This window comes from Mchenga conophoros, linkage group LG6 (assembly GCF_057382185.1).
Source record: "Mchenga conophoros isolate Kocher_MC1m ecotype Shallow Benthic linkage group LG6, M_conophoros_male_GT1.1, whole genome shotgun sequence".
Lineage (NCBI taxonomy): Eukaryota > Metazoa > Chordata > Actinopteri > Cichliformes > Cichlidae > Mchenga > Mchenga conophoros.
Window position 1 is genome coordinate 11,650,467 of NC_140531.1, and position 12,955 is coordinate 11,663,421.

The window sequence follows — 12,955 nt, forward strand, 5'->3', positions numbered from 1 at the left end:
TTGTTTTAAGAGCCCCTCCCCCATCTGATGCTGTTGCTTTGAGATCCTTCTTGGGCTTGATGTCATGGTACTCCAAGTTCTTGCCAAACTTTGCAACTGTTGTAGCCCCTATGCATGCCTGTGCTAGCGACAAGAACACCTTCACACGGACTTTAGATGCACAAGCGAGCTTTGAAGAAGTTAAAAAACTCCTGGTGAATAGTCCTGCACTGCTACTGTTTGACCCTGCCTTGCGTGTAGTGATCTCTACTGATGCAAGTGACTATGGGCTTGGTGCTGTATTTGCTCAAGTGCAATCTGATGGCACAGAAAAACCTGTGGCGTTTGCTCCCCGCACACTGTCTGCAACACAACAAAAGTACTCAACTATTGAAAAAGAAGCTTATGCTTGTGTGTGGGCTGCAGAGAAATGGAGAACATATTTGTGACGCCGACGTTTTACTCTGCAGACAGACCACCAAGCTCTGACAACACTGCTGAGCACCAAAGGGATTAATCGGGCTGGCATGTGCATCGCCCGCTGGTCTGCCTAGGTTCTCCAAACTATACAGCTGACTGTCTCTCTCGCCTGCCCCTGTCTGTTTCTTCCCATCCCACATCAGATGCAGATCATGAAATGATAGCTCAAGTTGCTGCTGCCATGTCCTCACTTCCAGTTGCTGACTCTGACTCTGCCTGTTCAACTTGCCCTGAACTGGTTGCTTTGCGTTCACAAATATAAAGTGGCTGGCCTGCCTCAATCAAAACACTTGATGTCACACTTGCACCTTACTACAAAATCTGTAATGCACTCTCAACCCTAAGTGATTATGTTCTCAGAGGCTCAAGGCTCATTGCACCACTTTCAGTGAGACCTAAACTGATTGCACTGGCACATGGAAGTTACCAAGGGATTGTGCTCACAAAACGCCTTTGCCAGTTCAATGACAAAACTGCACATACTAATCCTGCTCCCAGAACATTGTAACTGACAATGGTACACAGTTTACCTCTGTAATAGAGGCATCTCCCACAGCAGAACATCTGTCTACTACCCAGCTGCAAATGGAGCAATCGAAAGGTTTCATCGTGCCCTCCGCACCTCTATCCAGACAGCAATCCAGCAGTCAAAACCATGGAAGGAGACTGTGCTGGATTGGCTTCAAGTTTACCATGCAACACCGCATGTAACTACTTCCCTCTCTCCCTATGAACTCCTGTATGGCAGGAAGATGCGTACTAAACTGGATGTCCTCCCTTTGCCTCCTGCTGTGTCTCCACTGGATAACATTGCACGTCACTCAGTTCAGAAATATCAGTTGAAAATGCAACGTTACACTGATGGTAGGCATCACGCACAGAAACCTTCGTTTCTACCAAGAGAGAGTGTGAGGATGAGGAAACCCCACCATGTTCCCAAAGGACATCCCAGATTTACCCCTCCTATAACAGTAACAAAAGCCAAAGGCTCAAAACTTTTTTTGTATGTCTTGTTTTTTTTCTTGAATAAATTTCATCTAGGTCATAATGGATGGAAAAACAGAAGGACTAACATGACTGTTTTATGTTCAGCAGGCATAGAAAGCACTGGATGTCTGGGGGTCTGGGTCTCTTCCATTCCTGCTTCATGTCCTGGGGGCATATGGCTCCCTACACCTACTATTAGACATTTAGATGGAGAAATCTTATGAACACAAGAGCTCTTACACACAGAGGTGTACAAACAGGTAATCACAGATGCACAGTATCTTGGTCGGCTGCTGCCTCTAAACACATAATGCATTATTAGTACTCTATGCTGCTCAGTAACATTTAATATTTATTATTTACTGTTACTTTTGCATATGTTGGTTGTTGCTGTGGTTTCCCTGCTGTTGTTTTTTTTTGCTCATTTTTTTTCAGCAGATTTTCAGTGTCTTTTCTCTCTCTATCTCTCCTCTCCTTCTGTTAACTGTCTTCCAAACTTCTCTTTCCTTTTTCTTTCTCTTTCCTCTCCCCGTCCTATCTGTTCTGATTGTAATAACTCATAATAAAAAATCCTCTATTTTATCTATCTATCTATAAAAACTATTACTATCAAGTGGACCAGGACAGCAAAAGCGGAACTTGGTCAACTTGGGAACATAAATCTGCTGGGCTTTTTCTTGGGCTTCAGACAATAATTCTGATTGCCGGGCAGGACAGGCAAGGACAAAAAGAAAAGAGAGTAAACATGAATGTCCTTCCTCTGTGGTTCTTTTGCTGTCTGCAGGAAGAACAATGGGGCTTAGTTGTCTTGTGCTGAATATTTTAGATGTTCAGGTAACTTTCAGTCTCAATGACTGTTCTAAGTATTGATATTATTCCTCTACATTTATGTATATATATGTATGCTGTATGTATTCATTACTTTTTCTAAAACTCTCCTGCTCAAACCTGATGGAGTGCAATAAAAAATGGCACAAGAGTTAAAATGCTTAAAATACAAACATTTTTACAAGGCATGTTTACAGCCTGTTAAAATAATAATAATAACAATAATATTAATAATAATAGTGACCATTTGGAAAACATCACCATTATTAAGCACCAGTCTAGCTTGTTCTGCTCTTTAGCAGTTTGTGGTCTGTCCACCGTAGGCTGCCATTATCACAGCTCATGATCTCAGCAGCAGTCTCTGCAGATGGCGCTTGCAGGTTATGTTTTCAGTAATATTTTCCACTGAACCCTGTTATTATCTTTGAGTTAGCACGCAAAAAGACTCTCTGCTAGAAACTGATTGCAATCGCAGCAATGCACATGCAAGTGTGGGGGCTGGGTGAGGAGTTTACAGATGAAAAGCCTTTTATCTCTGCTTGTTGCCACAAATAAAATAATTTCTAAATCAGGTTATTTGTCTTTATACTGTGACACTGATATCTGTATTTGTAATTGTCATACTTTGTAAATCCAAATTTTCAACAAGGTTTACATATATACACAAAAACACATCATATGTTTATACATATATAAAAGTGACAAAGGGCAGCGCTAAGTGGCAAAATTCACCAGTGATATAATGATATAAGAACAAACCGTCAATGAAATAAAAATTACTAACAGCAATGAAATGGTTAAATGTACAGTTCTGAAAAAGACATAACAAGGTTTCCAGTTGTTACGAAATAAATAAGAGTAACAACTTGGACTTAAATATTCTGCACTGTGACAAAATCAAGGCTATAATGCAGTGACATTCCCGCATTTCAGTGTCTTCTGCTATAATAGCACATGCACACAAGGGTCATCCCCACAGCAAACACTACAGTTGTTGTATCCCTTTGTTCTTGGATTATAGTGAACAACCTTTCTTTGTGTGTAATTGCTCTCACGGTTAGAAAAGGGAGACAAAAGGCACGTGACCTGCTAAAATAGAATAAAAATAAAAATACATGAGCATAATATTTACATGATCATGAATTATTCCATTCATATGAGTAACATGTGAAGCCCATCGAACTGCCTAATCTAATTTTGTCGAACACAGCAAAAAGGTAAAATGAAGATTCAAGTGTGATGCACAAAATTTTAAATGACAGTTGCAGAGATGTGTTAAAAGGCTTGTTCAACACCATGTGGGGTCTGTTTCTGTTGAAAGGACAACAGATTCTTCATCAGAGCTCGTGTTATTTCTATACTTCACCACAGTGTAATCAGCATGCTGCTCTTCTCTTGGCTGAAGTGGCTCTATGGTAGACAAAAGAGGATCTGTGTGGTTTTTAAAGAAGTAGACTTTGCTGTAGAGGACTTCATCCTCCACCTGTGGCTCACCTAAGATGTCTTCACGCACAGGATCAGGATTTAGCTAAGAACAAAAAGCGATACATCATAATTCACTTAAAGATTTGACTCCTTTGACTCTGTAAGAAAGATCATTCAGTATGAAAATGTGTTTTCCAACTCTACAGTAATCTTTACCTCCACTATGTTGTTTGATGTTTCGTTTGTGGAAGACTGACTCGTAGTCCTCTTTTTTCTGATTATTGAAAGTAATAAACAGAAAAAATAAGTGAGTTCATGCCAGAGATAAAATGTTGTCACTTTGAATCAAACACCGTGTTGCGTACCTAATCAAAAAGAAGAAAAGGAGAAGTATTGAAACCAGAACTATTACAGAAACTCCAATTGTCCATGTTCCTGTGATACTTTGGACAGTGAGAGTCTTTGGAGCAGAGCTGATATCTTTGTTGGTTTTCACAGCACAGGAGTAGCTTCCTGCATCCTCCCTGCTGACTGGGTCTAGGATCAGATGTTTGTTCTGGTTCTCGCTTGCGGTCAGAGGTCGACTGTTCAAGTACCAAATGTAGTTTGTGTTGTCAGTCAGAGGACATCTGGTGCTGCAGGTCAGTGTGACTCTCTGACCCTCTGTCACCACTGCAGAAGGACTCATCTTCACTCTCAGCTCTGAAAGACGAACATTTAACAACAACAATAATAATAATAGTAATAATAATAGTATTAAGGCAAGACATGAAACTCTTCCAAATCGCAACATGAATTACTCACAAAACATGAGTTTTAATTGAGGCCTGACTGCAGGCAGACCCTCCAGTCCTCATATTCAGTTAAATAATAAAACATTTATTTGACTTTGAGTAGTTTTCAGTTTAAATATTATATTTTCTTAGGTTAGGGTGTCATTCTAAATGTGTGTTTAAGATTTCGTTGTTAGTTATTCTCAGGTTTTTCCTGTCCTCCTATGTCTGTGTTTCTGTTGTTGCCTATATTTACTCAGTTTTGTCTTTGTGTTTACTTTGGCCTGTTAAATTTGTGTTTCAGTCTCAGTGTTACGTTCCTGTTTTATTTTGTTAGTCTCTTGTGTTGTGTTCAGTTTTGCTTCCCTTGTCATTAGTCTGACTTATTTCACATGTGCCTTGTTTTTCCCAGCTTCCCAGTGTTCCTTGTCACGTTGCTGGTTCCTCATGTTGAGTGTGCGTCTCTGTTAGTGAGTATTTGTGTCTCTGCCTGCCATGCAACTGTGGTGGATCATAAATTTGATTAGTTTTGAAGTTGTACATCTCTGTTCCTTACATTTCATGTCATGCCCTTATTAATGTTTTATTTGTTGCTTTGACTGTTTTCGAATAGAATATGCAGTGGGAATATAGAGGGAGATAAGTAGTGAAAGTTTTGCCTGGGTTGATTGTGCATCGATCCATTGTTAATGCCTCAGGGCTCCAGTAGGTGGGTTCGCGCGCTTCCTCCTTCACTCAATACAGACGAGTGAGAGTGAGAGCTGCGTGTCTGTGCCTTTCTTTCACCTCTCCTCACTATTTCCCCTGTTTAAGGTAACTGTCATGCACAAATCTATATAAATGTGTGTTACTGTTGATTATTACATTGTTATCATTGTTCATTGTAGCGGAAGATGTGAATTGCGGACTATTTTGCTGAGAAGTTCCAGTTAATCTCTGTTGCTGCATATGCTAGTTTTCGCTCTTACTCCGCCATATTGTGTGAAGATTTTTCTGTTACGATCTGTATAAGTTAACTACTGAAAGACATGCAGTACTTAAAGTATTATTTCATTGCTGTGGAAAGTTAGTGACTGTGTCAGCTAACATGTGCGAGTTAAAAATATGTTTTTGTCTAATGCTACAGTTCATGTTATCTAAAGTATTCTCATCAGCTAATGCAGCGAACAATAGTGACTTAGTTTGGATACAGTTGTCCTGAGACTGAGTGCATCCATAAGAATATTGTTTTTGTTGTATTGCTTCTGAAACTCAATACAGACGAGTGAGAGTGAGAGCTGCGTGTCTGTGCCGTTCTTTCACCTCTCCTCACTATTTCCCCTGTTTAAGGGCACAACACAACCAGCCCATGATACCTTATCCAGTGGGACTGTGAAACACTATTGCATTTGAGGCATTTGGCCATCATTCTGGTACAAATGAATCTTGATTCATTTGTCCAAATATTTCATTTTTCCAGAACATTTTAGTAAATAAACATGAAATACTTGAAATAAACTCCGGATCTTTCTTTGCTTAATGTATCTTGCTATCAGATATCCAGTTCCCTTTTGAGCCTCTGAAAATGGGGGACCGTATAAATATGATTGTATTTCCTGAACCGTTTAAGTAATTCTTTTATTAAAATGCCTCAATTGAAGATGAAAGTTGTTACAAAAATTATTTCTTTGTCGAAAAACTCATTTGTATATAATTTTAAAACTATTATATTAAATCAAGCAAAATGCCAGTTTTTACTTTTGATATTTTAACTATAGTTATTTTTCATAGCATTTACATGCTTTTAATTAAGAACAAACTTTTCATTGTAAGGGAATATTTTAACATTGTTATATAACCGAGAAAGATCTGAATAGTTCTAGCGCTTCTGCTCATATTGAAATATTAATGAGTAAAGTCTGCTGACTGAGGAGTTTAGATTTACCTGTGACAATCAAAAAGACTCCAGGCAAATCAGACTGTGTCCATCCTTCATGATCTTTGTTGAATCTGAATGTGTATCCTCCTGAGTCATTCTTCTTCAGGTTGTTGATGGTCAGGATGTGTTGGTTCTTCATGTTGTCCTGATACTCCACACCACCTGCAGCCTCAATCAGCTCTTCAACTTCCACTTTATCTTTTCTCCATTTTTTACTCCAACATTTAAACTCTGGCTTCATGTTATCAGGATGTGAGTATTCACTTGTGATGTTGACTGAAGATCCTTCCAGAGCACAGATTCTCCTGCTGACATAATTCACTCTCCAGCAGTTTTTATCCTGAACACCTGACATATAGATGGAAGATTTAAAGTTGTTTGATTGGTCTGTGTTTCATTATTAGTTGAAAAGAAAAACAGATTTGACACTTACAAACTTTTTTAGATTGAAGATGTGTGTGACCTTTAACTCCACAAGAGAATGTGTCTGTTGAAGAGTTATGAGTTGAAAAATGTTGATTCTCATGATAGTTTATTTTGTTGTGATACCACATGTAGACAGCTTGATGGTCAGTCAGATTACAGCTGTTGTTACAGGTCAGTGTGACAAATCCCAAGGTGGAAGAAGCTCTCTGAACATAAACCTCTGTCGATTGAAGATAAATACACTTCTCGTCACTATTTAGATATAATCATGCGGCTCATTTAAGTCACATAATTGTGCAGTTTAAATGAATATGATATAAAGGTTTGGAGAAGTGTTTATACAATTTGTTTGTGGAAACTTCACCTCTAGGGTAGGTGATGGAGCACGGCTCATCCACTGATGTCTGATTATAAGAACACATGTTTCCATAAGCATAAGTGACACTGAAGCATGTCTGTGTGATGGAATCTGGACAAAAAGAAATGAGATTTAATATTTTTACTGAGGTTATTTTTACAGTTTTTTGCTGAAGGGTTTGTAGGGACTATAAACATCATGACTCACCCACAGAGACTTGAGGGGCTCTGAGATCCTCGTAGCCTTTGACAGCACAGGAGTATGTGGCTGCTTCCTCACTGCTGAGCAGCTCTTGGTACCAGGGAGACCAGTCCTCATAGAGAAACTCTCTGTTCTTGTACCAGATGTAGGCTGCAGGCTTTTCAGTCAGAGGACAGCTGCTGCTGCACATCAGTGTTACTGTCTGTCCCTCTGTGGCAGGAATCACCTTTACCTGCAGCTCTGAGAGGATGATGGAGAACAACTTATACAATGATGTCATTTGGAAAGTAAGTAATAAGTAAAAGTCACTGTACCTGTAACTACTTGGAGAGTAATTCTGTTTAGCCAACAGTTTCCTGCACTGTCTGCAGTCTTCATACAGCAGTAAGCATTTGCATCACTCTCTCTTAGATCATTGATGGTTAAAGTTGGGATTTTCTCTTCAGACATGTTGTATGTTACACGTTGTCCATCCACAGAGAGCTCACTCTGAACAAACTTGTAACCATCCCAGTCTATAGTGAACCATTTTCTGCTTGAAGTCAGATGTTGATGTGAGCAGTGCAGATCCACTGATGAACCTTTGAAAGCACAGATCCTGGTTTCTCCTCCATTAACACCTTTAACAGAAGGGAGTTAATAAATGTTTTTATCTTATTAATATGTCTTTGTTATTAATTACTTAATAATTTTCAGTACTTTACATTAGAAACTAATCTAAACTAAAATTCCTCATCTGTAAATATTACAAGATCTTTTTCTTAAGTTAATATTAACTAACGATTTTTACATAAGAACTCATAAATAATCTCTGATACCTGAAATGTAAAAGATGAGACCCACAAGCAGACGACCAGCATCTCTCAACTCCATTGTTGTTTTAGTCCAGACTTTGAGCGTAAAGCTGACAGTAAAAGCTCAAACCAAAAGATACAAAGTGAGTCATCAGACAAACTAAGCAGTACTCTTTATCAGAGCGAGGGGTGGGCTGCTGGTTCATATTCTTTGGTTTCACATATCTTGCATCTTTGAAACTAAAAGTAAACTTGCTTCCTCTTCCTTTGAATCGTTTGCATCCTTAAATGCTTTGTTGTAGCATGAATATTATTTTAATCTACATCAGTTCAATTCCTCAATAATAATGCTTTTAATTTATTTACTTGCTGCATGCAGTTGTGTTTTGAATGCATTAAATATTCAGTTTATTAAATATAAGTTGTTGAACAGAAAGGTGTGGAGGTGATAAACTGCTGAGCATATCTCAGTATGACAATTTGTAATAAACACAGCTGGAGCGATTCAGACTTTAATCTACTGTGACTATATTTTGTTTTAAAAAATATGAAACAATGAGCTATGGGGAACAATTGATTAAAAATATCTGAAATGTGTTTGAACTCTCAGACTGAATTGTATTTTCCATTTCTATAAACATTTATTTATGAAGCACTTTTAACAGAAACTCATTTTCACTTTCCTATCGTTAATCACACAATAATATTCTGTAACTAATTGGACCTGAAAGTCGTGATCTATGAATCATACAGTATTAACTCATCCTGTCGTTCATAAGTAAAGTTACTCCTGTTCTTATATCAGGATTCATGTATATTATATATAAAAACACCCAGCACGCCCCTGCGGGCGGTTTATCCTTCAAGCTCGGGTCCTCTACCAGAGGCCTGGGAGCTTGAGGGTCCTGCGCAGTATCTTAGCTGTTCCCAGGACTGCGCTCTTCTGGACAGAGATCTCCGATGTTGTTCCCGGGATCTGCTGGAGCCACTCGCCTAGCTTGGGAGTCACCGCACCTAGTGCTCCGATTACCACGGGGACCACCGTTACCTTCACCCTCCACATCCTCTCGAGCTCTTCTCTGAGCCCTTGGTATTTCTCCAGCTTCTCGTGTTCCTTCTTCCTGATATTGCTGTCATTCCGAACCACTACATCGATCACTACGGCCGTCTTCTTCTGTTTGTCTACCACCACTATGTCCGGTTGGTTAGCCACCACCATTTTGTCCGTCTGTATCTGGAAGTCCCACAGGATCTTAGCTCGGTCATTCTCCACCACCCTTGGGGGCATCTCCCATTTTGACCTCGGGACTTCCAGGTTATACTCGGCACAGATGTTCCTGTACACTATGCCGGCCACTTGGTTATGGCGTTCCATGTATGCCTTGCCTGCTAGCATCTTGCACCCTGCTGTTATGTGCTGGATTGTCTCTGGGGCATCTTTACACAGCCTGCACCTGGGGTCTTGCCTGGTGTGATAGACCCCAGCCTCTATGGATCTTGTGCTCAGAGCTTGTTCTTGTGCTGCCATGATTAGTGCCTCTGTGCTGTCTTTCAGTCCAGCTTTGTCCAGCCACTGGTAGGATTTCTGGATATCAGCCACCTCCTCTATCTGCCGGTGGTACATACCGTGCAGGGGCCTGTCCTTCCATGATGGTTCCTCGTCTCCCTCCTCTTTCTTGGGTTTCTGCTGCCTGAGGTATTCACTGAGCACTCGGTCAGTTGGGGCCATCTTCCCAATGTATTCTTGGATGTTCGTTGTCTCATCCTGGACTGTGGTGCTGACACTCACCAGTCCCCGGCCCCCTTCCTTCCGCTTAGCGTACAGCCTCAGGGTGCTGGACTTGGGGTGAAACCCTCCATGCATGGTAAGGAGCTTTCTTGTCTTTATGTCAGTGGCTTCTATCTCCTCCTTTGGCCAGCCTATTACCCCAGCAGGGTACCTGATCACGGGCAGGGCGTACGTGTTGATGGCCCGGATCTTGTTCTTACCATTCAGCTGACTCCTCAGGACTTGCCTGACCCTCTGCAGGTACTTGGTGGTTGCAGCTTTTCTAGTGGCCTCTTCATGGTTCCCATTCGCCTGCGGGATCCCCAAGTACTTGTAACTGTCCTCTATGTCTGCAATGTTGCCTTCTGGTAGTTCAATCCCCTCAGTTCTGACTACCTTCCCTCTCTTCGTTAATGATCTCATTAATATATATATATATATATTAGAAAGAGGAGGGAGACGAGGAACCATCATGGAAGGACAGGCCCCTGCACGGTATGTACCACCGGCAGATAGAGGAGGTGGCTGATATCCAGAAATCCTAGCAGTGGCTGGACAAAGCTGGACTGAAAGACAGCACAGAGGCACTAATCATGGCAGCACAAGAACAAGCTCTGAGTACAAGATCCATAGAGGCTGGGGTCTATCACACCAGGCAAGACCCCAGGTGCAGGCTGTGTAAAGATGCCCCAGAGACAATCCAGCACATAACAGCAGGGTGCAAGATGCTAGCAGGCAAGGCATACATGGAACGCCATAACCAAGTGGCCGGCATAGTGTACAGGAACATCTGTGCCGAGTATAACCTGGAAGTCCCGAGGTCAAAATGGGAGATGCCCCCAAGGGTGGTGGAGAATGACCGAGCTAAGATCCTGTGGGACTTCCAGATACAGACGGACAAAATGGTGGTGGCTAACCAACCGGACATAGTGGTGGTAGACAAACAGAAGAAGACGGCCGTAGTGATCAATGTAGCGATTCCGAATGACAGCAATATCAGGAAGAAGGAACACGAGAAGCTGGAGAAATACCAAGGGCTCAGAGAAGAGCTCGAGAGGATGTGGAGGGTGAAGGTAACGGTGGTCCCCGTGGTAATCGGAGCACTAGGTGCGGTGACTCCCAAGCTAGGCGAGTGGCTCCAGCAGATCCCGGGAACAACATCGGAGATCTCTGTCCAGAAGAGCGCAGTCCTGGGAACAGCTAAGATACTGCGCAGGACCCTCAAGCTCCCAGGCCTCTGGTAGAGGACCCGAGCTTGAAGGATAAACCGCCCGCAGGGGCGTGCTTGGTGTTTTATATATATATATATATATATATATATATATATATATATATGATTATGTAGCCTGTCTCTAGTTACTTTCTTTAAGGGTAACCATATGCAACCAGTGTTTGAGTTGTCTGATTGAATTGTATTCTGGCTTTGAAGAGGTGATATTAATGTTATTGTTGCAGCCCTGTAGTGGTTTAACTTGTCACTTGTCCTGTCGTATTCTTGTTCGTTTAATGTCACTGCTAAGTGTGGCTCCACAGTCAAAACGTCTGCCAGTCTTTAGCCTTTTTTAGCCGCACCCAGAAGGAAAAATAGGATTTGAACCATAGAGGTAAACACTGGTGACAAGAATTTTGTTTTAAATTCACTCTGTTTTTGTTTTTGTTTTTTGGTCTTACTGTGCTGCATGAAACACTATCATATATAAATAATTAACATATAAAAGTCATATATATCATGTATTACTTTTATAAAATAAGTACTTTACTTGTTGCTGTGTCAACTTTAAGATAAATCCAGACAATTTTGGGTGACTTCTTGAAGTTGGTTAGCAGTTCAGGCCATGTCCACCAGAGGACACCATTATAACTCTTCATCTCAGCAACATTTTCTATTGTTCTCTGCCTACTTCTTTTCAAGTTCACAGACAAGATAAGTTAGGTATAAATATCTGTAGTTATTTCACTATCTTATGTTGCAGATTTAAAAAAAAATGGTTGATCTTTATTTTTGTTTAAATAATTGGGCCCCACAACGTAAAAGGACCCAATTTTACTTGTATTTGTTTTCTGTCATTTGCATACAGTTACAGTGGTGGATGCCCAAAGTTTGGAAAAATAAATTTAACATATATACAAATGATCCCTGTAAGCCAAACGCTCAGGCTTCAGACTTTATTGCCTTTGTTTTTCTTTTCTTTATTAAGGTTATCAGTTTCACTTCTCGAACAAATCGTAACAATTTGAATTTTTACAGGTAATTTTTAACAAATCATGGTCTACTTTCAAGTAGTCAGAGCCTTCAGTGAATTTTACAGTAAAACATAAATAACAGCTTCAATACTTCATATGTATTGTGTATGTATATTGTTCTATGCAGTATCTTCCATTACTGCTCCTAGAACTGCACGCTTCTGTGCAGAGACCCTTGATGTTCTGCCTGGAATCTGCTGAAGCCACTCATCCTGATTTGGGGTGGCAGCTCCTCATGCTTCTATTACTACTAAGACAATTTGGACTTTACCTCCAGTTGGTCCTTAAGCCCCTGGTACTCCTTGATTTCATTGTGTTTCTGATTTCTGATCTTGCTGTTAGCTAGAATTGACACATTTATCCAACTATGGTCCTCTCGTCCTTGCAAACCACAAATTGGTCTGGTTAGTTATATATTATATATATCATATTATTATATTATGTTATATATATTCTGTATAATTTTGTCTTTATATGACCCTACACCCTCCTGAGAACCAGCTGTGGCGAGAATAAGGCACGGTGGGACCACGGAGTATCATTCGGATATGTACATCTCAACACAACACACCCAAACCCCTGAATCCCCGTGTTTTAACTAGGCGGGCGTGATTAAGGATGCCGTGCAGGTGCATCCGCCCTCCCTTCACGGCACCGCAGACCACGCCCCACCACACCAGCCTATTCATTTATGGCCTCTGTAATGGACATTTGTTTTTGGTCACATTCACAATATATGGAAACACAAGTCCATTTTATTTATAAAAAAATGTG

General features: G+C 40.6%; 1 protein-coding gene across 1 annotated transcript; it reads right to left on the minus strand.

Moving 5' to 3' along the window:
- Positions 1 to 3,562: 3,562 nt before the first annotated feature.
- Positions 3,563 to 8,248, minus strand: LOC146572180 (uncharacterized). The gene is made up of 9 exons (XM_085278608.1): positions 8,194 to 8,248; positions 7,690 to 7,995; positions 7,382 to 7,615; positions 7,181 to 7,285; positions 6,824 to 7,036; positions 6,397 to 6,738; positions 4,065 to 4,401; positions 3,916 to 3,973; positions 3,563 to 3,802 (listed from the first exon to the last, which is right to left on the minus strand). Exons 1-9 carry the CDS (start codon positions 8,246 to 8,248, stop codon positions 3,563 to 3,565), a joined length of 1,890 nt encoding a protein of 629 aa, XP_085134734.1.
- Positions 8,249 to 12,955: the final 4,707 nt, after the last annotated feature.

What these genes read in the sequence shown, in the direction of transcription:
- LOC146572180 (XM_085278608.1), bottom strand. Translation starts at nt 8,248, where the DNA reads ATGGAGTTGAGAGATGCTGGTCGTCTGCTTGTGGGTCTCATCTTTTAC. An exon ending in TCTCATCTTTTACATTTCAG is followed by an intron (nt 7,996 to 8,193) that starts GTATCAGAGATT and finishes CTTCTGTTAAAG; the next exon opens with GTGTTAATGGAGGAGAAACC. An exon ending in TACTCTCCAAGTAGTTACAG is followed by an intron (nt 7,616 to 7,689) that starts GTACAGTGACTT and finishes TCATCCTCTCAG; the next exon opens with AGCTGCAGGTAAAGGTGATT.